This window comes from Lithobates pipiens, unplaced genomic scaffold (genome assembly GCF_037356315.1).
Source record: "Lithobates pipiens isolate NorthernLeopardFrog02 unplaced genomic scaffold, aLitPip1_a1.2 Scaffold_23, whole genome shotgun sequence".
NCBI classification, from domain to species: Eukaryota; Metazoa; Chordata; class Amphibia; order Anura; family Ranidae; genus Lithobates; species Lithobates pipiens.
The window spans coordinates 33,093,895-33,118,068 of record NW_027507785.1 but is presented as its reverse complement, the minus strand read 5'-3'; the positions used below and the strand labels follow the sequence as shown (position 1 = coordinate 33,118,068).

At 44.9% G+C, this 24,174-nt stretch overlaps 1 protein-coding gene across 1 annotated transcript in view; it reads left to right on the top strand.

Moving 5' to 3' along the window:
* Positions 1 to 24,174, top strand: part of LOC143927370 (disks large homolog 2) — a 1,494,912-nt gene that overhangs the window by 780,421 nt on the left and 690,317 nt on the right. Inside the window, exon 10 of the mRNA XM_077451406.1 lies at positions 5,373 to 5,528. Within this exon, the coding sequence (XP_077307532.1) occupies positions 5,373 to 5,528 (156 nt within the window). The remainder of the gene's footprint in view (positions 1 to 5,372; positions 5,529 to 24,174) is intronic.

Below are 24,174 nucleotides of genomic sequence, written 5' to 3'. Positions count from 1 at the left end.
CCTTGTCCCCAGGATCCTAAGGTGTCTCCCCGCACTGTGTGCGAGCCGTGTCCTCCGCCGGATCTATCATGGAGCCGAGCTCCATTCCCTGCGAGCATTGCGATGCACGGGGATGGAGCACAATGCCAAATTCAAAAAGTAAAAAACACAATACACATACAGTACACTGTCTGTGTAATCTTACAGATTACATTTCTGTATCACATTATTTCACATCCCTTGTGTCCCTAGTGGTCTGTCCAGTGCCCTGCATGTAGTTTTATATGATATATATATATATATACATATATATATATATATATATATATATATATATACTGTTCTTTCTGCCTGGAAACTGGAGATTGTCCATAGCAACCAAAAGCGTCCCTTTACATCAAAAGCAGTTTTAGAACAGCTAGAAAACAGCGATAATAAATTAGAATCACTTGCAGAATTGAGCGATAGTGATTTGTGGGGAAATTCGCCATCAAACACTGAAAGTAATGACAGCGCCAATTCTGCGACTGAGCAAATTTCTGTGTTTTTGATCTGATTACATTATTGAATAATTGTTATTATTATTATATTATTATTTGTTATAATTATTTTTAGTTATTTATTATATTATAATTTATTAATTCATTTTTCAAACTTTATCATACCCGGGATGTCTACTGGACTCTTGTTTGGACAGATTTAATTGAGTTATTCCTAAAAATTACAGGCCTAAAAAATAAAACGTCAAATTTCCATGCAAAACAATTGTACCACTTTGAGCGTCAAAAATCAGAAAAAAATCATACCGCCAGGGAGGTTAAGACCATGCAAGAATCTCGCCCTATAATGCTTTGTGTTGTCAATCATTCAAACATGATGTGCCTATTGGTTCACTTATGTTAGAGAGTGAAGGTGGGGAGGCTGTGCTCCTAGACATCGGAGTTTGCACATCGGAGGGTGTTGAAGTGAGCTAGATTGGGGTTCAAAGACACATTTACCAGTTCTTTTTAGGGTGGGGAAAAGTGGGGGATTTTAAATAATTTGCTCTTCACTGTAAAGAATCTTTGAGTTTTTTTTAATCATGTTAATAAATACTATCCAAATGTAATGTTGGGCAGATTTCTTTTTTTGTACTTTTATGTACTGTATCTTTCCAGATTACACTGAAGATACGTGTTTCCTCTTACTAAACAGGATACAAAATACTATGATTAGTTGTGTAATAAACATGTTTCCCTTTGTGAACACAAATTCAATCATCTATTTGTTGTAATGTTGTAAATTCACGTTATTCCACACTGAAGATTATGGTGTGTTAAAGACATTATTGTATATCCATATATGTTAAATGTATCTGTGTAGCCAGCTTACTTTATTCTTGTTTCCTTCTAATGGGTGGGAATGGCTGGTGAATTTCAGAGGTTGAAGGCCATGGCAGTGCCACACCGTGTGAGGTTTCTGCTTAGATGATCTTCTCTTCATGGGGGGCGGGGTTGCATTTCACATACCACCCAACTTTTTGACTTTTTGAGATGGGAACAAGGGACAACTGTTAGCAAAAGTATGTAGGCATAGGACACATCCCCTGCCAAGCCCCCTTAAAGGATATATATACAAAAAATAAAAAAATAGTTAAACCCACAAGTACTTTTATCTTGGCTTCTGAAATGTACAAATGCAGCAATTTTGAAATTGGATGAAAGGTTTAGCACTGGGAAACAAGTTTTGAAAGATAAAAATGTACATGTTATATATATAACTGCATAGATCAGACCAAAATGAGGGGCAAATAAGGAAAAAAGAGGGACAGAGGGACTTTGTTCCAAATCAGGGACAGTCCCTTGAAATCAGGGACAGTTGGGAACTATGCTTACATAGATATTCAAGTCTATAGACATGCAAAACCCACTGGAAGCCAGTTCAGTGCTGATCAGAATGAGGTCAACTGCAGAACAAATTCCCTTGTAAATGAATTCTGAATGATTTCAGAAGTGTTACAAACCGATGTCATACTGATACCATTGATACAAGACCAAAGCCTGTACACACAGGCCCAAAATGGGATTTTGTTATGGAAATAACTGCATACCCACTTAAATTCCACAAACGAGAAGTTAAAAACAAGATCATATATAGGAAGTGAAACAAATAAATAAATATGGACTAAATGGAAGGAAGGGAGTTACACTTAATGCGGAGTTCCAGCTGAACCCATGTCTATTACAGTGCGCACCCTGTTGTGAAGCCGCAAGCTCTCACAGCTGGGTGCCCACACTTGCAAAGCCAGCACAGTTTTGACAGGTACCCAGCTCCCACTTCCGCCCCCACGCTGCCTAGGTGACTCCTCCTCTCCCCCTTCCTCCCTGAAATCTTCTGGGACACATCACAGGTCCCAGAAGATTGCAGGGAGGGAGGGGGAGAGGAGGACTGCTCAGGCGGAAGTGGGAGCTGGGTACCTGTCAAAACTAGGGTTTCCCCACATCCAATTCGCATGTCAGGAGATTTTGACTTGCTCTCTATTGAGCCGGTTCACACATATCCGGAGCGGCTCCGGTACGAATTGCACAGGAGTCCTGTGCGTCTTCTGGTCTGTATTTAGCTGAAAATTTGGACTGAAATTGGGCCTGAAATGGTGAACAGGGATGCACCGGACCCCTGCTGTGAGCCGCTCCATGTGGCAGTGTGAACCCAGCCTTAAAGAGGAAGTAAACCCTGATGCATAGTAGCCCATTATGTGTCACTTACCTGACACAGTAGCCAGCGATGTCACCAATGTCCCCTCTTCCACGAATCGTCCATCTTCCACGCGGGAGCCGCTGTTAATGGCATGATTCCCGTTAGCAACGGCATGCTCAGTGTGCCTGCAAGCATGCGCCATAGACAGCGGTGCCTGTCTTTTGCAAATATCTCCTTGACCGTGTAGGTTTAGGAGATATTTCTTGCACCTACAGGTAAGCCTTAATTTAGGCTTACCTGTAGGTCAAAGTGGTCTGTAAGGGTTTACAACCACTTTAAGAAAGGCTTTTGCTTGCTTTGGAAACCACAATTTGGCATTATGTGCTATTATTAGATTATACATAGTTACATAGCAGGTGAGGTCAAAAAAAGAAACAAGTCCATCAAGTCCAACCTATGTGTGTGATTATATGTCAGTATTACATTGTATATCCCTGTATGTTGTGGTCGTTCAGGTGCTTATCTAATCGATTTTTGAAACTATCGATGCTCCCCTGCGCTGAGACCACCGCCTGTGGTAGTGAATTCCACATCCTTGCCGCTCTTACAGTAAAGAACCCTCTACATAGTTTAAGGTTAAACCTCTTTTCTTCTAATTTTAATGAGTGGCCACGAGTCTTGTTAAACTCCCTTCTGCGAAAAAGTTTTCTCCCTATTTTGGGGTCACCAGTACGGTATTTCATAATCATATCCCCTCTCAAGCGTCTCTTCTCCAGAGAGAATAAGTTCAGTGCTCGCAACCTTTCCTCATAACTAATATCCTCCAGACCCTTTATTAGTTTAGTTGCCCTTCTTTGTACTCGCTCCATTTCCAGTACATCCTTCCTGAGGTCTGATGCCCAGAACTGGACAACATACTCCAGGTGTGGCCGACCAGAGTCTTGTAGAGCGGGAGAATTATAATTTTTATAACTGAAGTTGATCCCCCTGCTCTGTTAGCAGCAGCTTGGCATTGCATGCCATTGCTGAGCCTATCATCTACTAGGACCCCCAGGTCCTTTTCCATCCTAGATTATGATCTACCAAAACACCCAGATCCTTCTCTACTATTGATACAATTACTAAAAATAATGTAAAAAATAAATAAAAAATGTAGTAGAAAATTTATGAAAAGTGCAATTACAAATAGATACTGCAAAATACACAGTGTAAAAGAATATAACCAAGTAACCAGGGCATGTGCAACCCAAATGAAAATAAAAAAAATATGTCATATAAGGGAAAAAAGGAGAAAAAGACGAAGACGACAGATAGTAAGCAGCAATGAAGCTAAACACGTGCTCAGGATGAGCTGCTAATGTAATGCACATTTTGGACATTGATTAAGTAGAAGATTTATCAGTGAAAGAATTGCTCTTCCAGGTCACATGGAGTGGTTATCTGAACAAGGATGTAGTAATTCACTTGTATGAACCGTTGGATTCCAGCCCTGACCTTCTACCTCTTTATTCCACTGCGGAGGAAATTGATTTGGCCTGGGGAGCGGTTATGGACCTTGACGCTGCTTTGGTGGGGTGTACCGATTTAAGTATAAAAACTCTCACTACGTGGAGGACACCTTTTCTGATAAAGCACGGAACAGCCAACACCATTACCTTGACTGAGATAGTATGGCTATCTGGATTTTTTCCAAAGCACGAGTATGATTCTGGAAGACATACTAAAAATTGATAAATTAATACTCTGTCAAAACACATAAATGTCCAAGAGAAACTTTATATAATTGTGTGAAATCCAGTGGTCAAGAGGTATGAATAAACCAGAATCCACCACGTGATCCACCACCCAATGTGAGATGGACTCTTACAGAATTCGGAAGACTCTATTACGGAGACAAATGCACTCAGTAACATATATCAGAGGCACATATCCTTTCCAGAACGCCAATAGCCTAGCCCTCGGTAAATGCACAAAAGTGGAAATACATTGAGGATCTTTCGATGGGGTTGATTTACCAGAACTATAGAGTGCAAAATTTGGTGCAGCTACGCAGAGCTACACCAGTTCATTTTTAATATGTTTTGGTATTTTTTACAGTGTATCTGACTGTTGTTTTCAAGCAGCTTTTCTTACCGGTTTTCACTGTTCTTATTATATACGGTATTTTTTTCAACTTTATATTTAACACGTGGTTCTGGAAGGCATGGTGTTTAATTAGACCATCTTCTGAATTTGCTTAGTTGGACATGTCTGGGACTCCTGGTCCTAAAAACATTTGAACATTCTCAGTGCTTCTAAAATTTCTTGTGTTTATACTGCATTGCTTGTCAAGAAGGTTGCCGGTGAGCAGCTAAGGTGTCTGCAAATGCGAAAAAAGACAATAGAGTGGAGTGACAATGACGTGGAGGGGAACTTAACTATAACATTACCCTCTTTATGATAACTTCCTGTTACCTTGATTTCAAAGACAATCTTTGTTTTATTTTTCTGGACCGAGTGATCAGAACCCTATTTCAATGTGTATTGCTATCTGTTTTCCGACTATGGAGATTCACTCTCTCAATATTTGTTCTTATTTGTTTTAGATTTTGTTCTAGATCTGTGTTGTAATGTAGGATGTAAAATTGTTACCCATGTATGATTTTCTAATCAAAACTACTGGAACATACTTATTGAATTGCTTTTTTAAAGGCATTATCCTGTCTTTTGTCTTCCAGGTCTCCGGAGCCGGTTTACAGCACTGTAAATAAACTAGGTGACAAACCTTCATCTCCGAGACAATATTCCCCTGTAGAATGTGACAAAAGCTTCCTACTTACATCTCCGTATCCTCATTTCCATGGAGGCCTTCTTCCTGAGTGTGAAATTTCCAGGTATGACACAAAGACATCCTTAATTCTATTTTATAAATTCCTAGCTGAAGTTTAATCTGCTTTTTTATTGCCTTTCTTGGTTTCTTCTCGTCAACATCAACTGCCATTTTTTTTTTAAAACAAAACCTTTAGCTAGTAGTAGTTTTGTAATGTTGACAACATTTCATAGCTTCTCCAAGCCGCTACTGTAGTTCTAGTGAGTGTCATGTTCTAAAGACCTCATCTTATATCTATACAGGTAACGCAGGCACCTTAGCCTAATCACGATGGAGTATGTCAAGGCAGATGTTGATTGTCCAAGAACAGGGTGGGAGGTGTCAGACTTCCTGACACCAAGGATGGATTTTTAAACTATGCCCAGGGGCTTCCACAACTATCAAACTCCCATCGTGGGAAGTACCACTGGAAGCTGCCTGCCATTAACTTTTTTGAGTATTAAGTCTTAAGCACGATTAGACTTTCCATCGGGAAATGTAGGATGTCAGGCTGTTGGCGGAAACTCTGACCGTGTGTACGCTCCATCGGACAATTGCTGTCGGACTTTCCACCAACAAATGTTGGCTAGCATGTTTTCAATTTTTCCTCCAACAAATGGGTGTTGTCGGATTTTCCGATCGTGTGTACACTAGTCCGTCAGATGAAAGTCCAAAGTACAAACACGTATGCTCGGAAGCAGAAGCGCTCGGTCTTGTAAAGATAGATAAGATAAGATTTATTGTCATTGTAAAACAAATCACAATGTAAACTAGCGTTTGTAATGGAGAATTAACATTTGTGACAAATTATGAAATCTCCAAATGCAGCGCACATTCTCTTCTTCTTTAATGGGATAATAATGAAGCTGCTTTGCTGGTGATACTGATGGAGTTATTGCAAAAAAAAAAAAATTCAAAGGATTTTTTTTTCTAGTGATGAAGAATATTATTATACTTGTGTTTTTTTTCTATTTGTGCAAGTTACCACAACACCATTATCCTGTAGTTTTTAACCACTTCCCACCCGGCCAATGCATATATACGGCCGGGTGGGAGCCGTCGATTCCTGACAGGCCGTTCAGGAACGTCCTTCAGGAATAGCGGGATCGCGCGCGCTCGCGCAGCGGCGCGATCCCGATGTGCTCGTGTCACCCGGACACGGCACATCTCAGATCGGCAGGAGGGCTCTGTGATTGGCCCTCCTGATCACATGACGGCCGTGTCCAATCACGGCCGTCATGTGATGTAAACAAACAGCCGGTTGCTAGGCAATCGGCTCTCCTCACACGGAAGTCACCGCTGAGGAGAGGAGAGCAGAACGCTGCAGCCGGCTGATGATCAGTGAGTATGAGCTGCTTTTTACAGCTTTTTACTCACTGATCATCAGTGTAGTGTCAACACACAACACACCACACAGTCCCCACACATGTCCCCAAAACACACATGTCCCCAAAACATACATGTCCCCAAATAATAAAAACACATGTCCCTAATAATAAAAACATGTCCCCCACATATGTCCCACTAAAATCACATGTCCCAATGATTATCTGCACACATATGTACGTGATCATTTGCGTACATATGTACGTGATCACACAAACCAATTATTATACACTTAATGGAATTTTTTTTACCAAAAACATGTAGCAGAATACATTTTGGCTTAAATTTATGACAAAATTTGATTTTATTGGATTTCTTTTCAAATAGAAAAAAGAAAATATTGTTTTTTTTCCAAATTTCCGCTATTTTTGCGCTTATATCGCAAAAAAAAAAAAACGGAGTCGTGAATAAATAACACCAAAATAAAGCTCTATTTGTGCGAACAAAATGATAACAATTTCATTTGGGTACAGTGTAGCATGACCGCACAATTGTCACTGAAAGCGCTAGAGCGCTGAAAGCTGAAAATTGGGCTGGGAAGGAAGGGGGTGAAAGTGCCCTGTATTGTAGTGGTTAAGAACAAAGATACAACTATGTTGGTGTCCCCTTGTCAATTTTACATTGTATTTTTTTTAAATGTAACTGCCTACTCCCAAACTGTAAAACACATAGCTGAGTATTATTCTCCATAATTTTTTTATTGTGCATTAACAAACAAAAAAAAGAACCAAGAGAACTTAACCAAAAAGTCCATTCTATGCATCCAAAAATATAGAAAATATACCAAATCAAATCATTATTCAACCCCAAAAAAATTTCAAAGCAATAACTCCAAGGCCACTAATAAATAACACGTTATATCCTCCAATTCGGCAACATGGCTGGTTCATGAACGGCCGTTCAGAAACGAACTGAAAAGCGCTAAATGAAAAATGCAAAAAGAAAAAAAAGCGAGAATCAACACTCACCAAACTTCTACTAACACAAAATTAGCAGAAGGAGCCCAAAGGGTGGCGCTAAAGAGCTGCAAAACCACGTAGTACGTCACTACGTTCGTAATTGTTGGCCAACATTTGTGTGACCGTGTGTGTGCAAGACAAGTTTGAGCCAACACCCTTCGGACAAAATTCCGCGGTTTTGTTGGCCAACAATCCAATCGTGTGCACGAGGCATTAATCTGCATTGTTGAAAAGCCCCCCAAACCCAGGTAAACACTTCTAGGTATTCTTGAGATCACATTCTCCCATTCTATACTATCATAACCAATTGACACACATCTCTCTCTTTTGATACTGAGGGTCTTGCATTGCTTTGTGGCCAGAGTTTCATGTTATACCATGTCATAACCCCAAAGTGTACATCCGTATTTGGGGTGTTCCATGGGTGCATGGAGGGCACTTTATGACAGTCTAGAGGAGCAGGGGAGTCAGCAACCTGTAGATCGTGATCTACCAGTAGATCGCAGCCAGGTGGCTTGCTGACCCGCCATCCCAGAGCATCAAACAGAGTGCAATGCAGAGGGACTACTTGTAAAGTTGGAGCTGTAGTAGGGAGCAAGAGCTGCATAAGCCTAAGCCTCCTCTGTAGTGCCGGCTCCGGTCTCATGTGGAGTAATGCCAACTGCACTCCATCTCTTACCCCTACTAGTGATCTCCAGAGTGGTGACAGCAGCAGGAAAGAAGCGATCTTCAGGTCAGTGTGAAGCAATACACTGGTTATAATAGTATAGGGCTGCTTTCACACTGATGTGCTGCGGTTTAACCACACCGGGGGTGAAGTGCAGTGTAACCGCAGCTTTCCTGGACTAGCTGCACCTTGCCATAGACTTCAACTATATCCTGAAGGTTTGGTGCGCTTCCTGAATTTGGGAGTTTTGGTGCTTTCAGAAAGAGAAGAGCTCCACACCTGGAGAACACAATTGAGGTCTATAACCCAGGAAAGTAGCAGATGCACTGCTCTGCACCCGCGGTGCAGGTAAACGCAGCACATCCCTGTGAAAGCAGCCTCATAGAGGGGCTCAGAACAATAAGACCCCTTTCACACTGAGCCACCGGCAGCGTTACCGGCAAAGCGCTGCTAGTTTTAGCGATGTTTTAGGGCCACTATTTGGCCACTAGCAGGGCACTTTTAACCCCTGCTAGCGGCTGAAGAAAGTGTTAAATGCGCCCGTGTAGCGCCACTGCCGAAGCACTTTGCGGGCACTTCGGCAGTGATGCTCATTCCTTTCAATGGGCAGGGGCGGTGTATACACCGCTCCTCCACCGCTCCAAAGATGTGCTTGCAGGACTGCGTTAACGTCCCGCCAGTGCAGCATCCCAGTATGAAAGCAACCCCTCCCCCGCCCCCTGGTGGTTAACCCCTTCACTGCCAGTAACATTTTTATAGTAATCAATGCAATTTTTTTTTTAATGCTAATGGTCCCAAAAATGTGTCAAAATTGTCCACCATAATGTCGCAGTCATGATAAAAATCGCTGATCACTGCCATTACTAGTAGAAATAATTTTTTTTAAATAAAAATGCCATAAATTTATCCCCTATTTTGTAGATGCTATAACTTTTGCGCAAACCAATCAATAAACGCTTATGCTTTGTACACACGGTCGGACATTCCGACGACAAAATCGCTCGGATTTTTTCCGACGGATTTTGGCCCAAACTTGTCTTGCATACACATGGTTGCACAAAGTTGTCGGAAAATCTGATCATTCAGAACGAGGTGACGTAAACCAAGTACGTCGGGACTATAAAGAGGGCAGTAGCCAATAGCTTTTGTCACGTAATTTATTCTGAGCATGCGTGGCACTTTGTCCATCGGAATTGTCTACAATTTGGCATTTAAACGATCGGATTTTGTTGTCGGAAAATTTTAGATCCTGCTCTCAAACTTTGTGCGTCGGAAATTCTGATGGAAAAAGTCCAATGGAGCCCACACACAATCGGAATTTCCAACAACAAGCTCCGATCGCACATTTTCCATCGGAAAGTCCAACCGTGTGTACAGGGCATTATTGCGATATTTTTTAACCAAAATCATGTAGAAGAATACGTATCAGCCTAAACTGAGGAAAAAAACTTTTTTTATATATATTTTTTGGGGGATATTTATTATAGCAAAAAGTAAAAAATTATGCGTTTTTTTTTCAAAATTGTCGCTCTTTTTTTGTTTATAGTGCAAAAAACAAAACCGCAGATGTGATCAAATACCACCAAAAGAAAGCTCTATTTGTGGGAAAAAAAGGACGTCAATTTTGTTTGGGAGCCACGTCGCACGACCGCGCAATTGTCAGTTAAAGCGACGCAGTGCCAAATCGCAAAAAGTACTCTGGTCTTTGGCCAGCAAAATGGTCCGGGGCTTAAGTGGTTAAAGCCCAACTCCAGGCAAAAAATGTATTTGAAATAGGGCATTGTGCATTAGTAACCATACACCTCAGTCTTAATTCCAAACACTCTCTTCCTAATCCATCCTGCAGTGTAATGGATCAAAGTCCCATTTTCTTCCATGAGCCAAGCTAATTTCCTGTCCTGGGAATCCAACATTTTTCCTTGCTTGCTATCTTCTTGGGCGCTGATCTCCTCACCACCCCCGGGAGTTCTTCTACTTCTGGAGCCTATGGGAGAGGATCCAGCTGCTGAAATGTCCCCTCCACCAATAGAAATAGTCCATGTCATGCAGGAAGTGATGTGGTCACCCAGGGCTGCTGTTAGAAATCACTGGGCCCCATACAGCTTACCTGACAGGCCCCCCTGAAGCACAAATATTACAAGTATTTAAGATTATTTTTCCAATCGGTAGCGGGAGAACGAGGAGGGGCCTGGGCTCACAGGGGGAATCAGATGTGGGTAGCCGAGGGAGGAGGATTGGTGCAATGGGACGAGAGGACAATTATAGAACAATGCACTGCGTCTGTATCTCTCCCTCCAGCAGCTAAAAGGCAGTTGGAGAGATGGGGGAGAAACCATCTTTCAGCAGCAGGAGGGAGAGATACAGAGATACAGCACATTGTTCTGTAATTGTCCTCCCATCCCGCCGCACAGATCCCCCTGCTGTCCCGGCCCCCCTGTGTGCACGGCCCCCTACAGAAGGCCCGGAGGTACCCCCCTATCAGTGTCCCTGTGGTCATCTGAAGAAGGACCCCATAAAGTAAAGAAAAAAAAGAAAAGAATCATGATGTGCCCATGGCTTTAGGTAAGAAAAATGGGCATTTGGATAGTTTTTTTTTTAATATCAATTGATAGTTAGAGGGGAAGGGATGGTGAGTTATTATCCTGGAGTTTAAAGATCTGAGTAATGAAGTCTTCATGTAATGTTCATCCAGCAGCAGCAGCTTCCCTTAAGCTCTCCTGGACACTCTAAAGCAGGGGTCTCCAAACATTCTAAGCAAAGGGCCAGTTTACTGTCCTTCAGACTTTAGGAGGGCCGGACTAGGGCCGGTGGCAGTAGAAAATGTCCTGGTGTCCAGTGGGAGTAAACCATGCCCTATCTTTGGTGCCAGTGGGAGGAATAGTGCCCCATTGTTGATGTCAGTGGAAAGAATTCTGCCCCGTCGTTGGTGTCAGTGGGAGGAATAGTGCCACATTGTTGGTGTCAATGGAAAGAATTTTGGCCCATCGTTGGTGTCAGTGGGAGGAATAGTGCCACATTGTTGGTGTCAATGGAAAGAATTCTGCCCCATCGTTGGTGTCAGTGGGAGGAATAGTAGCCCAATCTTGGTGTCAATTGAAGATATTGTGCCCTTTTTGGTAGTGCTCCACTGTTTGTGTCAGCAACAGGAATTATGCCCCATTGTTGGTTTCAGTGGATGGAACTGTGCCCCGAGGGCCAGGTAAAGGCAAGCAAAGGGCCACATCTGTCCCCATGGCCACAGTTTGGAGACCTCTGCTCTAAAGCATAGCAGACCTCTCTGAAAATACTCCAACAGGCAGCAATCTTCCTGATTCCTCAAGCCCTAACATAAAGTAGATAGACCAGCCTAGATTCCTTGAGCCTTGGCTAGGCCCCAGGCAATTACCTACAATGACTTACGCTCCAGGCAAAAGCCTGGCAGGGAAGACCCTTCTCTAGAAGGCTGCTCCAAATATGTATCCTATCCCCTCAGCAAACTGGAATAAAACCCTCAGTGATGGACCAGGGTAAATAGATTGTAGCGGCCACAACCCTTGCAGGGTGGCCTTGACTTATTGGGCTTACCGGTTACCTCCTCTTAGCCTGCTCTTCCACGTCTAGGGGTTCCTAGGGTTCCTAGGGTTGATACCCAACGACTTGAATACTGACATTAATAATTAATTTTTTAAAAGGTTTTATTTTAACATCCAATAACACAGTCTCTCATGGGAACAGAGGGCACGGGTGAAGAACTCAGGCACCTTAAACTGCAGACCTAGCAAAGTCTCTAATTCCACCCAGAGAGTAGCCACTCGCAGCGGGGTACTTCAAGGCTGAACAGATCTCTAGCCAGCAATCATGGCAGTCAGCACGTTGACTCAAAACTTGAAACAGTCCTATGAACGTGTACAAGTTGTAACTAAGGGTGAACAGGAACCTTTTTCCTCAGTACCTGGAACGTTCTCTGTCTCCTCAATGGTACTGGAAAAACATGAATTTGTCAATGTCCTTCCCAACTCAGTAACCAGGCACTTCCCAGGATGCCGGCCCTCCTCCGAAGAGTCCTCCACCGGTCACTTCCATGAGCTGTGGTGCCTCTCCAAGCCTAGAGCACACCCGGACACCTTGAATCCTTCCTCAGTTACTGCGCCTTGGACCAGCAGGTTCAGAGACAGACGGATCCCTACCCCAGACCAGGCGGGTCTATTAGGGGCCTCTGATGCCGCGTACACACGCAGGCAACTATCCGGCGGACTTCCCACCGGACTTTCCGAACGAGCTACTTGTCCACACACGGCACTTTTTCAGTGGACTAATACGGCGTACTAAGTCCGCTGGACTATCCGCCGTACTTTTGAAATGAATGGACTCGCCCACACATGCGGAGGAGCGCCCCCCCTCCTGAGCCGTGCCAGACCGGACAATCCGCCCGTGTGGGGGCTCTGGCTTAGAAAGAAGTTTTGACTCAATCCGCCCGTCTGTGTGCTAGGACTTTTGAAATGAACGGACTTGCCCACACACGGAGAAAAGTCCGTTTATTTTAAATGTGGCTCCAGGTAGACAGGACCTGCGAAGGAGGTCAATGTCACCGCCTCCATCAGCGAGATTGACACCTCGCTAGCCCCGTCACCTGGTATGGACTTAAAGGGGAAGCCCTATGCCGAAAAAACGGCATTGGGGTCCCCCCAAGGTCCATTACAGACCCTTATCCGAGCATGCAGCCCGGCCAGTCAGGAAAGGGGGTGGGGACGAGCAAGCTCCCTCCCCTCCTGAGCAGTACTCTCGACATGGGGGTGCCCTGCAGCCCCCCCACCCCAAAGCACCTTGTCCCCATGTTGATGAGGACAAGGGCCTCTTCCCGACAACCCTGGCCGTTGGTTGTCGGGGTCTGCGGGCGGGGGGCTTATCGGAATCTGGGAGCCCCCTTTAATAAGGGGGCCCCCGGATACCAGCCCCCCACCCTATGTGAATGAGTATGGGGTACAATGTACCCCTACCCATTCACCTGTAAAAAAAAAAGTAAAAAAAAACACAACACACAAGGGTTAAAATAGTTTATTGCACAGTTCCAGGGGTCTTCTGTCCGTCTTCGGGGGTCTTCTCTCCGGACTCCTCCGCTATCTTCTGCTCTTTTGCTAGCTCTTTCACTAGCGGAGGAGCCCGGCTTTCTTCTTCGCCGCCGCCCTCTTCTTCTGACTTCGGGGGTCTTGTCCCCCTCTTCGGGGGTCTTGTCCCCCTCTTCGGTTCTTCTTGCCGGGCCACCGCGCCTTCTTCTAGCTCTTTTACAGTCTTCTGTCACCGCTGTCGCCGTCTTCTGTTCTTCTCTCTTCACTCATTTCAAAAGTACGGCGGACTAGCACACACATGGCCGGATTGTCTGCCGAAAAGCTAGTCCAGCGGACAGATTGGAGTGCAAAAATACTTTCTTAGTCCGCCGGAGTTTTGGGTAAAAAAAGTCCGCCGGAGGCTACACATGGGCGGATTGTCTGGCGGACTTGAGTTTGCCGGACTTTTCCACCGGATTGTTTGATCGTGTGTACGAGGCATGACAGGAACATGTTGCGGGATGTCGAACACCCCGTGACCGGGACCCCTCACGGGGCTACCCCGGTCCCGAAACCAGAACTGACCACACTGGTCTCACAAACTCCTCTCTCCCGAACACGTGACCCACACATCTTAAGTACCCCTTCCCAGACTCCCCAGCGGGCCCGGCACTCCCAATGATTGATTCCGAGAAGGTTGATACTCAAAACGTCCAACCAGGCCTGGTTCTGGCCTGTCATGTGCACCTCACTGCTCACATGAGCAGGCAGAACTTCCAACATAGCCCGGCCAGACTGATGTCAAGGCCAACCTACGTAATTAACCCTCAGAACCCCTACCGTTCTGAGGCAAAAACTAAATTTACATGCGTATGACATTTTGTCCAAAATGTCATCCGCTACAAGATAATAATAACGCAATACATTGTTACTTCTCATTCTTGTGGTGTGGTGGTGCACCATTTACAGGCTTAAAACAGCTAGTGAGTAGGTGATTTATGTCCTTGCCACTTGTCAAATGCCTCTGCAAAGTAATATGACCGCATATGACTTTTTAGAGGCACAGAAATCATGTTGAGGCATGAACTCCACTAGACCTCCAAAGGTATGCTATGGTATCTGGCACCAATCCATCAGTAGCAGATCCCTTAAGGTCCTGTAAGTTGTGAGGTGGGTCTTCGTGGATCGGATTTGTTTAGCCAGCACATCCTACAGATGTTTGATTGGATTGTTGTGTTCCTCAAACCATTCTTGAGTTCATCAGATCAGTCCACCTTCTTCCATTGCTCCATGCCCCAGTTCTGATGCTCATGTGCCCACTGTGGGCATTATTGGGTCAGCATCGGCACCCTGACCAGTCTCTGGCTATGCAACCCCATACACAACAAACTACGATGCTCTGTGTTCTGACACCTTCATATAAGAAATAGTATTCAATTTTTCAGCAATTTGAGCTCCAGCAGTTCTTCTATGCGATCGGACAACACAGGACAAGACAGCCTTTCCTCCCCACATGCATCAATGAGCCTTTGGCGCCCATGACCCTGTTACTGATTTTCCTTCCTTGGACCACATTTGGTCAGTTCAGACCACTGCAGACGGGGAACATCCCACAAGAGCTGCAGTTTGGGAGTTGCTCTGACCCAGCAGGGGCAGATCCAGAGTCTAGTCTCCTGAGGGTCACTGCTAGAAAATACGCCTTTTTGGGGGCAATTTATCGGGGAAATGGCTGATGTTGGCGCTTCAATCATCACAGCACCATGGTTGTTATGGTGTCAGGATGACTGAAGTGCATTATTTTGTATTATTACATTGTAAAATAAAAGGAAATAGTTCAACTCCAGTTAATGCACTTGTCACTTGTCTGTCACCAGATGCAGATTGTCACTTACCACACATTGCGGATTGACACTTGCCACGTCACCTGCCACATGTGCGGATTGTCACTTGCCACCAGATGCAGATTGTCACTTGCCACATTACCTGTCACACATTGCGGATTGTCACTTGCCATGTCACCTGCCACACGTTGCGGATTGTCACTTGCCACGTCGCCTGTCACCAGATGCAGATTGTCACTTGCCATGTCACCTGCCACATGTTGCGGATTTTCACCTGCCACGTCGCCTGTCACCAGATGCAGATTGTCACTTGCCACGTTACCTGCCACATGTTGTGGATTGTCACTTGCCTGCTACAATTGTCACTTGCTGTGTCACTTTCCTGCTAAGGTGGTCTCTTGCTGTGTCCCAGATTACCTCAGGCAGCAGATTACCAGTCAGACAGCAGAGAGATGGGAGATTCCTGCACAGTGAGGGCGGAACTGCAGGGATGCAGGGTGGGCGCTGGGCGGTGAGAGATGATGTAATCTCTCTGCTGCCCGTGGCTGCCTGCACAGTGAGGGCGGAACTGCAGGGATGCAGGGCGGGAACTGGGTGGTGAGAGATGATGTAATCTCTCTGCTCCCCCACCGCCGTCTCCCTGATTGGCCAGCAGCCCGCTCACACCGAGCCCCAGCTGCTCACCGACTGAGACACCCACCCGCTCACTCACCTGCGGAGCCGCCCGTGCTCTCACCTATGGAGCAGCCTGCCCACCCGCTCTCTCACCCGTGGAGCCGCCCGCCCACCCGCTCTCTCACCCGCATTCTTGGAGGGGGCAATTGCCTCATTGCCCCCCCCTGGATCCGCCCCTGTGACCCAGTCGTCTAGTCATTTAATTTGACCCTTGTCAAAGTCAAACAATTCCTTACGCTTGCCCATTATTCACTTACTGCATAATATATTCCACCCACTTTCATAAGCCATTGTAAAGAGATAATAATCTTCACTTTACCTGCCATTGGTCATAATGTTATGGTTAATCGATGTAAAGCTAACCTAATACAAATCATGTTTTATTGCAAATAGATATTTAACCGCCTGCTCTTGGTAACTGATATGTGTTATCTCATATCTGGGTAGGCTGACTTCAAATATGGGGCTACCAGCATCATAAATCTACTTTAACCAAATAACAGGCGTACCACAAAGGAGCCCCAGTTCCATATACAGTATTCATTTTGAGATTCTCAAATAACATAGTTCCAAAAGTTAAGAATAATTTCTTGGAAAAAGAAAACAGCACAATACAAAATTTTGAAAAAAATGCAACATTGATAGGTATTCACTTTTGTATTTTTGTGTTTTCTGTCTATAATGTCTGGCTTAGAAAATTGTGTTACTATTGAGGTTTTCAGCCTGTATCATTACCAAAATGTCATTTAAAGGAGCTGAAATGCAGATGTGACTCATACAGCACACAGCAAACACCGCAGTGAGTAAACAAAACACTGCACAAAATGTGATGGCATTTAGCTGACTCCAATAGGGTTGACTGAAGATATTACACGTACTCTGTCTCCCTCTAGTGTCCTAATATCAAAATACACTTCAGGTTTCACAAATGCATAGTACAGTAAAACCTTGGATTGCGAGCATAATTCGTTCCAGAAACATGCTTGTAATCTAAGGCACTCTTATATCAAAGCGAATTTCCCCCTAAGAAATAATGGAAACTCAAATGATTTGTTCCGCAATCATTTATTCATAGGTCCTTCAGCTTATAGTCCATATAAAAAGATTATAGCAATGTAATGGGTTGTGTAACCATAAAATGTCCATTCACAAATGGAAACCTCCACAAAGGGGATTAGAAGTGTAGCACTGACACCCGAAGGAGCGGCTGATTTTATGGGCTTACCGTTACCTTCTTCACCTCGATTTGCGTCTAGGGGTTCCCGTGGTAGATGGCCCAAGAACTATAGAGACTGACGACAGATCCGCATAAAGGGATTTTTATTTGCAAAAAACTTAGTTAACGAACAATCTCTCAGTATAGGATCAGAGGGTTTAGGTGAAAAGTCCAGGTACTCTTAATCCGCGTACACACGGGCGGATTGTATGGCCTACTTAGTCCGCCGAAACACATTTCAGCGGACAGTCCGCTCGTGTGTGGGCTTCAGCGGACTTTTTCAGCGTGCAGTCTGGCGTACTAAGTATTTCGGAATTTCCGTAATATTGTCCGTCATACTTTGGTTTCAGCGGACAATCCGCTCGTGAGTAGGCTAGTTCGACGGACTAAGAATGGCGCATGCTCAGAAAGGATTTACACGGCGGAAGGTTGCATTGCTGTGTATTGGACTTCCTATTTCTAGTCCCGTCGTAAGTGCTGTACACGTCATCGCGCAAGCTTTCAACGGACTGTTTGTGCATCCGTGTGTGGTCAAGTCCGTTCATTCGAAAGTATGACGGACTGTCCGTCGGATTGTATGACGGACTAAGTAGGCCATACAATCCGCCCGTGTGTACGCGGCTTTAGTGTCAAAGTCAGTAATAAAGAACATTCTTACTTTGAGTAAAATCCAGAGAATAGCCATTCACAGCTGGATCCTCACCCTAGTTGGATAGTCCCTCTCTCACCAGGCCTAGCAGCCAACAGGGTGCTTAAATCAGGAACAAGTCTCTGCCACAGACTTTGTTATAGAACATGTAGGAATAAGTCTCTGCCACCGACTTTGCCATAGAACACGTGTAAGGAAACTTGAAAAACTTGTAGAACACTCGTGTGGTACCAGTACCTTACAGCCGGTCCGGCGATACCGCACGAAATTGGATTCACTTAGGTCCTTCAGCTTTTCTAGGCTCTTGCTGAGAAGCCAATTCTTGCTTGGCCTTCTCCCGAAGAGTCCTCCCCTGGGTAACTAGTTGCTGGGCCTCTCCACAACCTGAGATGTCACCGGACTACCTCTGAATACTTTCTTTATTTTCCTCGCCTCGGGCTAGCCAGCCCCGAGACGTAAACTCGGGTGGATCCGCACCCCAGGTCATAGGCGTCCTGAGGGCTGGTCAGGAGGACCAGGACCATGGAGTCAGAACATACTTCTGGACCGGGACCCCGAAACACAAGATGTCCGCATCTTAAGTACCCTCTCCCAGAAAGAGTGACCCCCCCCCCCCCCCCACTGGGCTGGTTCCGAGATAAAGTAACCTTAAAGCACCCAACTAGACTGTGTTTCCATACCTGCCAGAAGTGACAGCGCCCCCTGTGGCTAGGCAGAACATCCTGTAGTCTAGTCAGACTGATGCTGAGGTCAAAATTTGGAGTAATTAAACCCAAACCAAACTGCAGTTTAGGTGTAACATTAAATTTCAAAAACACAAAGCGTGTGCTCTTCAGGAGCCGGTGCTACAGAAGCAAAATCCATCACAAGCTACAGAGCATAAAAGAGAAGAGAGGCACCTCAAAGTGTAGCAATATGTTGCTAATTGTTGTACCTTCATTAAATGTAGCCATATTGCTACACTTAGAGGCGTCTTTCCTCTCTTTTATACTCAGTTGTGACATGACGCTACTTGTATATCAAGACATCGCTTGTATATCAAGTCAAAGTCAGGGCCGTATTTTTGCATGGGCACACTGGGCAGTTGCCCGGGGGCCCCACCTGCCCAGCGACCAGTGGCATAGAAATCCCAGCTCTGTCCCCCAATCTTTCTATTTCCTGTGTCCCTGCGGCCTGCGCTCCAGTCGCCATGTTTAGTTTCCGGCTGCCCCTGTGATTGGGCGAATGGGGTCATGTGAGGCTTTCCTCTTCCACCTACCGCTTGGTGCTGACGTCACCGGACACCTTAGGCTCAGCTCAGCTCCCCTGGTCCTTGGCTCTCCACTTTCAAGAGATATGGCTCTGTTTGGTAGACCCCTCGGACCCCAGCTTGATCTAGGTTGGCCCCACGTCCTCCCGCACTGCAGGTACCACCATCTACTAGACACGGCCGCGTCTCTGCCCATTGCCTGCAGCCATCAGGCGCTACACTTCCATACAGGGATTCCATCATCCCCAGCATGGTCGCTGGTGCCCTTCCATGATCCACCAGTGAACCTTCTGGCTGTTGGTTACCCCTCCATACCTGTAGGCTTCCAGTTTTCAGTGTAGTGTAGTGTGTATTGCAGTGGTCAGTGTAGTGTAGTGTGTGTTGCAGTGTAGTGTGTATTGCAGTGGTCAGTTTAGTGTAGTGTGTGTTGCAGTGTAGTGTGTATTGCAGTGGTCAGTGTAGTGTGTGTGTTGTAGTGGTCAGTTTAGTGTGTGTTTTGTAGTGGTCAGTTTAGTGTGTGTTTTGTAGTGGTCAGTGTAGTGTGTGTGTGGTCAGTGTAGTGTAGTGGGCATTGTAGTGGACAGGTAGGTCAATGTACTGGTCAGTATAGGAATCAGGTTAGTCAGTGTAGTGGACAGGTGATGACACACGACACTGATGACAGATGGCACTAATATGTGGCACTGATGACACGTGGCACTGATGATAGATGGCACTAATACGTGACACTGATGACAGATGGCACTAATACGTGGCACTAATACGTGGCACTGATGACACGGGACACTGATGACAGATTGCACTAATACGTGACACTGTCTCTGTGTAAGGAGGGAGAGCCGATGATGAGAGATGATCTCATATGTTTACATATGAGATCATCTCTCATTGGACACTGCGATCGAGTGCTAAATGGCCGCTGTGATTAGTCATTTAGCACGATCTGTGATTGGCTGTGTCACAGAATTGCATTGCAAAAGTAAACAGGAGGACACCCCCCCAGCAATTGGAGTCCACGCTGTAGCCGTCTTTCGGCTATAGCGCGGACGCCTAGTGTTTAACAATTTGGCTTGTCTTGCAAAATAATCCCAAACCAAGTTACTCTCAAACCAAGGTTTAAGGCTAGGTTCACACTATTGCGATGCGGGAACGCCGCGAATGCGCGGCGTTTTCCCGCATCGCTCACCTCCCGCCGGCAGTTCACACTGCCCTATGCGGACGGCTGGGGGTGTCAATGTTATGTTAATGACACCCCCAGATCCGTCGGCATATCGCAGTGCGATCTGCCGACTCGCACAGGAATCGGATCGCATGGTGTGAACCCCCATGCGATCCGATTCCGTTGCGGACCCAAAAAAGGGTCCTGTGCGAGTTTGCTGCGGGACAGCTGCGAGTTCAGCCATACTATCTGTATGGCTGAACTCGCAGTGCTACGGAGATCGGATGTGATTTGCTGTGCGAATCACATCCGGTTCTCCCCCCGCAGCGGTGTGAACCCAGCCTTACAGTGTTTCTGTTTCCAGCCGACAACTTATGCAGCACTTTACAATGATATTTTAAAGCAGTATTAAACCCAAAACCCAAAATGTAATATATATTTTTTTCTTTTTGGGATAACGATTTTACATTAATGAATAAAAGCACCCTTGTCGGTGATTAATGGTTTGTCTCAACATTTTAACTGCTATATCTGTAAGAAAGCGTGTTCTTTTGAAGAACAACAGACTTACTGGCCAGATCACCAGGTGACAATAAAAGAAAGAAAGCCTAAAAAAGAAAACGAATGAAGCCATCACATCTATGAATTAGCAATATAATAAATGTTTGCATTTGGGTTCAGTATTGCTTTATGTCAGCTGCAATGTAATAATAGTTTATTTTTGGGTCTAGTGTCAGTTTAATTGAGCATTCATTTCAGAGCTTATTACTTAGATTTCATTTTACTAGACCTCTCATTCCACTATTTCTTGTCTGCTTTTATTTATTTTTTTCTCTATCTCTTTTCTAACCACTTACAGCGTAAATTCTCTACAGCAAAAAACAAGAACCCCCCCCCCCCCCCCCCTACAAAAGCTGCAAATAGAATTGACTTCTGTATTTTTCATTTATTTTAATTTATTTAGAAAAAGAATAAAAATGATTTTAAAAAAATAGATATAATGGCGTCTCATTTTTAACCTTGAGATTGCACTGCCGCTTAGTGGCCATAAAAGATATTCACACTGGGGTTGATTTACTAAAACTAGAAAGTGCAAAATCTGGTGCAGCTGTGCATGGTAGCCAATCAACTTCTAAATTCAGCTTGTTCAATAAAGCTTTGAGAAAAAAAAATGGAAGCTGATCGGTTTCTATCCAGAGCTGCACCAGATTTTGTACTCTCCAGTTCTAGTAAATCAACCCCCGATGTCTCTACTCCTCTTCTGCGGCACAAAGACTTTAAAGTCTCGTACACACCATTGGATTTTCTGATGGGAATTGTGTGATGTAAGGCTGTTGACAGAAAATCCGACCGTTTGTACGCTCCATCAAACAATTTTCATCGGATTTTCCGCGGACAAATGTTGGATGGCAGGCTTTAAAATTTTACGAGGACAAAAGTACAAAGTACAAACACGCATGCTTGGAAGCAAGGATGAGCCGGAAGCGGTCGGTCTTGTAAACGTGGCAAATTATGAAATCACGAACTGCAGCGCACAATTCTCTTCTTCTTTAATGGGATAATAATGAAGCTGCTTTGCTGGTGATACTGATGGAGTTATTGCAAACAAATGTTCAAAGGCTTTTTTTTTCCCTATCAGCATCCCCTATCAGTGCCTTCTATCAGTGCCCCCTATCAGGTTCCCCTATCAGTGCCTTCTATCAGTGTCCCCTATCAGTGCCTTCTATCAGTGCCCCCTATCAGGGTCCCCTATCAGTGCCTTATATCAGTGTCCCCTTATCAGTGCCCCCTATCAGCGTCCCCTATCAGTGCCTTCTATCAGTGCCCCCTATCAGCATCCCCTATCAGTGCCTTATATCAGTGTCCCTATCAGTGCCTTCTATCAGTGTCCCCTATCAGTGCCTTCTATCAGTGACCCCTATCAGGGTACCCTATCAGTGTCCCCTATCAGTGCCCCCTATCAGCTTCCCCATCAGTGCCTTCTATCAGTGCCTCCTATCAGCGTCCCCTATCAGTGCCTTCTATCAGTGCCCCTATCAGCGTCCCCTATCAGTGCCCCTATCAACGTCCCCTATCAGCGCCCCTATCAGTGTCTTCTATACGTGTCCTCTATCATTGCCCATCATTGTCCTCTATCAGTGTCCATCAGTGCCTTCTATCAGTGTCCCCTATCAGTGCCTCATATCAGTGCCCATAAGAGTCCTCTGTCTTCTCAGGACTGCATGGCTCTGAGCGGACAGTGTGTCTCTCATGCAAGAGCACCACAGAGACACCGGCATTGACAGTTCTATCTCCCCCTCCGTCCGTCCTCTCTTACACGGGATGACAGAGGACACAGCTGATCTGCTCCCCCTTCTCCCCCCTCTCCTCTCCTGTGTGCTCGGTGGGAAATGTGAGCTTGTTAGCTTCACACTTGACTGCAGGGGGAGCAGATCAGCTGTGTCCTCTGTCATCCCGTGTAAGAGAGGACGGATGGAGGGTGATAGAACTGTCAATGCCGGTGTCTCCGTGCTGCTGTTACATGAAAGACACACTCTCCACTCAGAGCCCTGTGAATAGCAACCCCATTGCCCCCCCCCCCCCCCCCCCGGTGATGGAATGCCAGGGCCCCATCGCAAGTGTGACTGTTGCGACCCTGGTAATTCCGCTACTGTTATTATACTTGTTATTTTTATTTTTTTGGGCAAGTTACCGCAGCACCATTATCCCGTATTTTTTAAGATCAAAGATACAACTATGTTGGTGTCCCTTGTCAATTTTACATTGTATTTTTTAAATGTAACTGCCTACTCCCAAACTGTCATTTGAAATTAAACACATAGCCAAGTATCATTCTACACAATTATTTAATTATGCATTAAAAAAGAAAACAAATAAAATTAGACATGCTATCTGCCAATAGAACTTAACCAAAAAGTGCATTCTATGCATCCAAAAATATAGAAAATATACCAAATCAAATCATTATTATTCAACCAAAAAAATTTATAAAAGCCTCATGCATGTGTTCTGCTTCTTAATATAGGGGGTCAACAATGCCAAGGGTTGGTGAAAGCAGGGGTCCGTCATCCGGAGATAATTCCGGAAATCATCTGGATTATACTGCTGGAGCTCCTGCAGCAAAGGCATATGACATAATTGGTCACGATTAATAAAGCAGACAATTTTTGGTCCAAGAAATCCTCCTCCTCCTGTTCCTGGACTGGACTTGGGTCAAAGCAATAACTCCAAGGCCAATAATAAATAACATGTTATCTCCTCCGATTCCGCAACATGTCTGGTTGATGAACGGCTATTCAAAAACAAACTGAAAAGCGTGAAATTAAAAGTGGAAAATGAAAAGCCTCAATCAACGCTCACCAAACTTCTACTAACACGAAATTAGCAGAAGGAGCCCAAAAAGTGACCTTAAAGAGCTGAAATACCATTTAGTATGTCACTACGTTCATGTTTGTTGGCTGACAATTCCTTGCCATTTGTATGCAAGACAAGATCCTGGCCAACGCCCTTCGGACAAAAGTCAGAGGTTTTGTCTGCGGAAAATCCGATCGTGTTACTCTCCCCTCAATCAGTTACAAAGCCCAGAGTGCAGTAGTCTTTTCTGCCTTGTCTGACAGAGAGTAAATGGCAAACAGTGTAGATTTTTATAGTGTGTGTATATATATATATATTATAGCTATATAGTATAGCTGAAGACAAAATATTTTTTTGCAGTTTTAAATAGAATAGAGATGGATTGGAACACTTGTCCCTAAAACACACTGTACCCCTTGTAGCTAAAGCTCACACACTAAATCTCCCCATTACATTTCCTGTCACCATAGGCGTGCGCAAGGGGTGCATCAG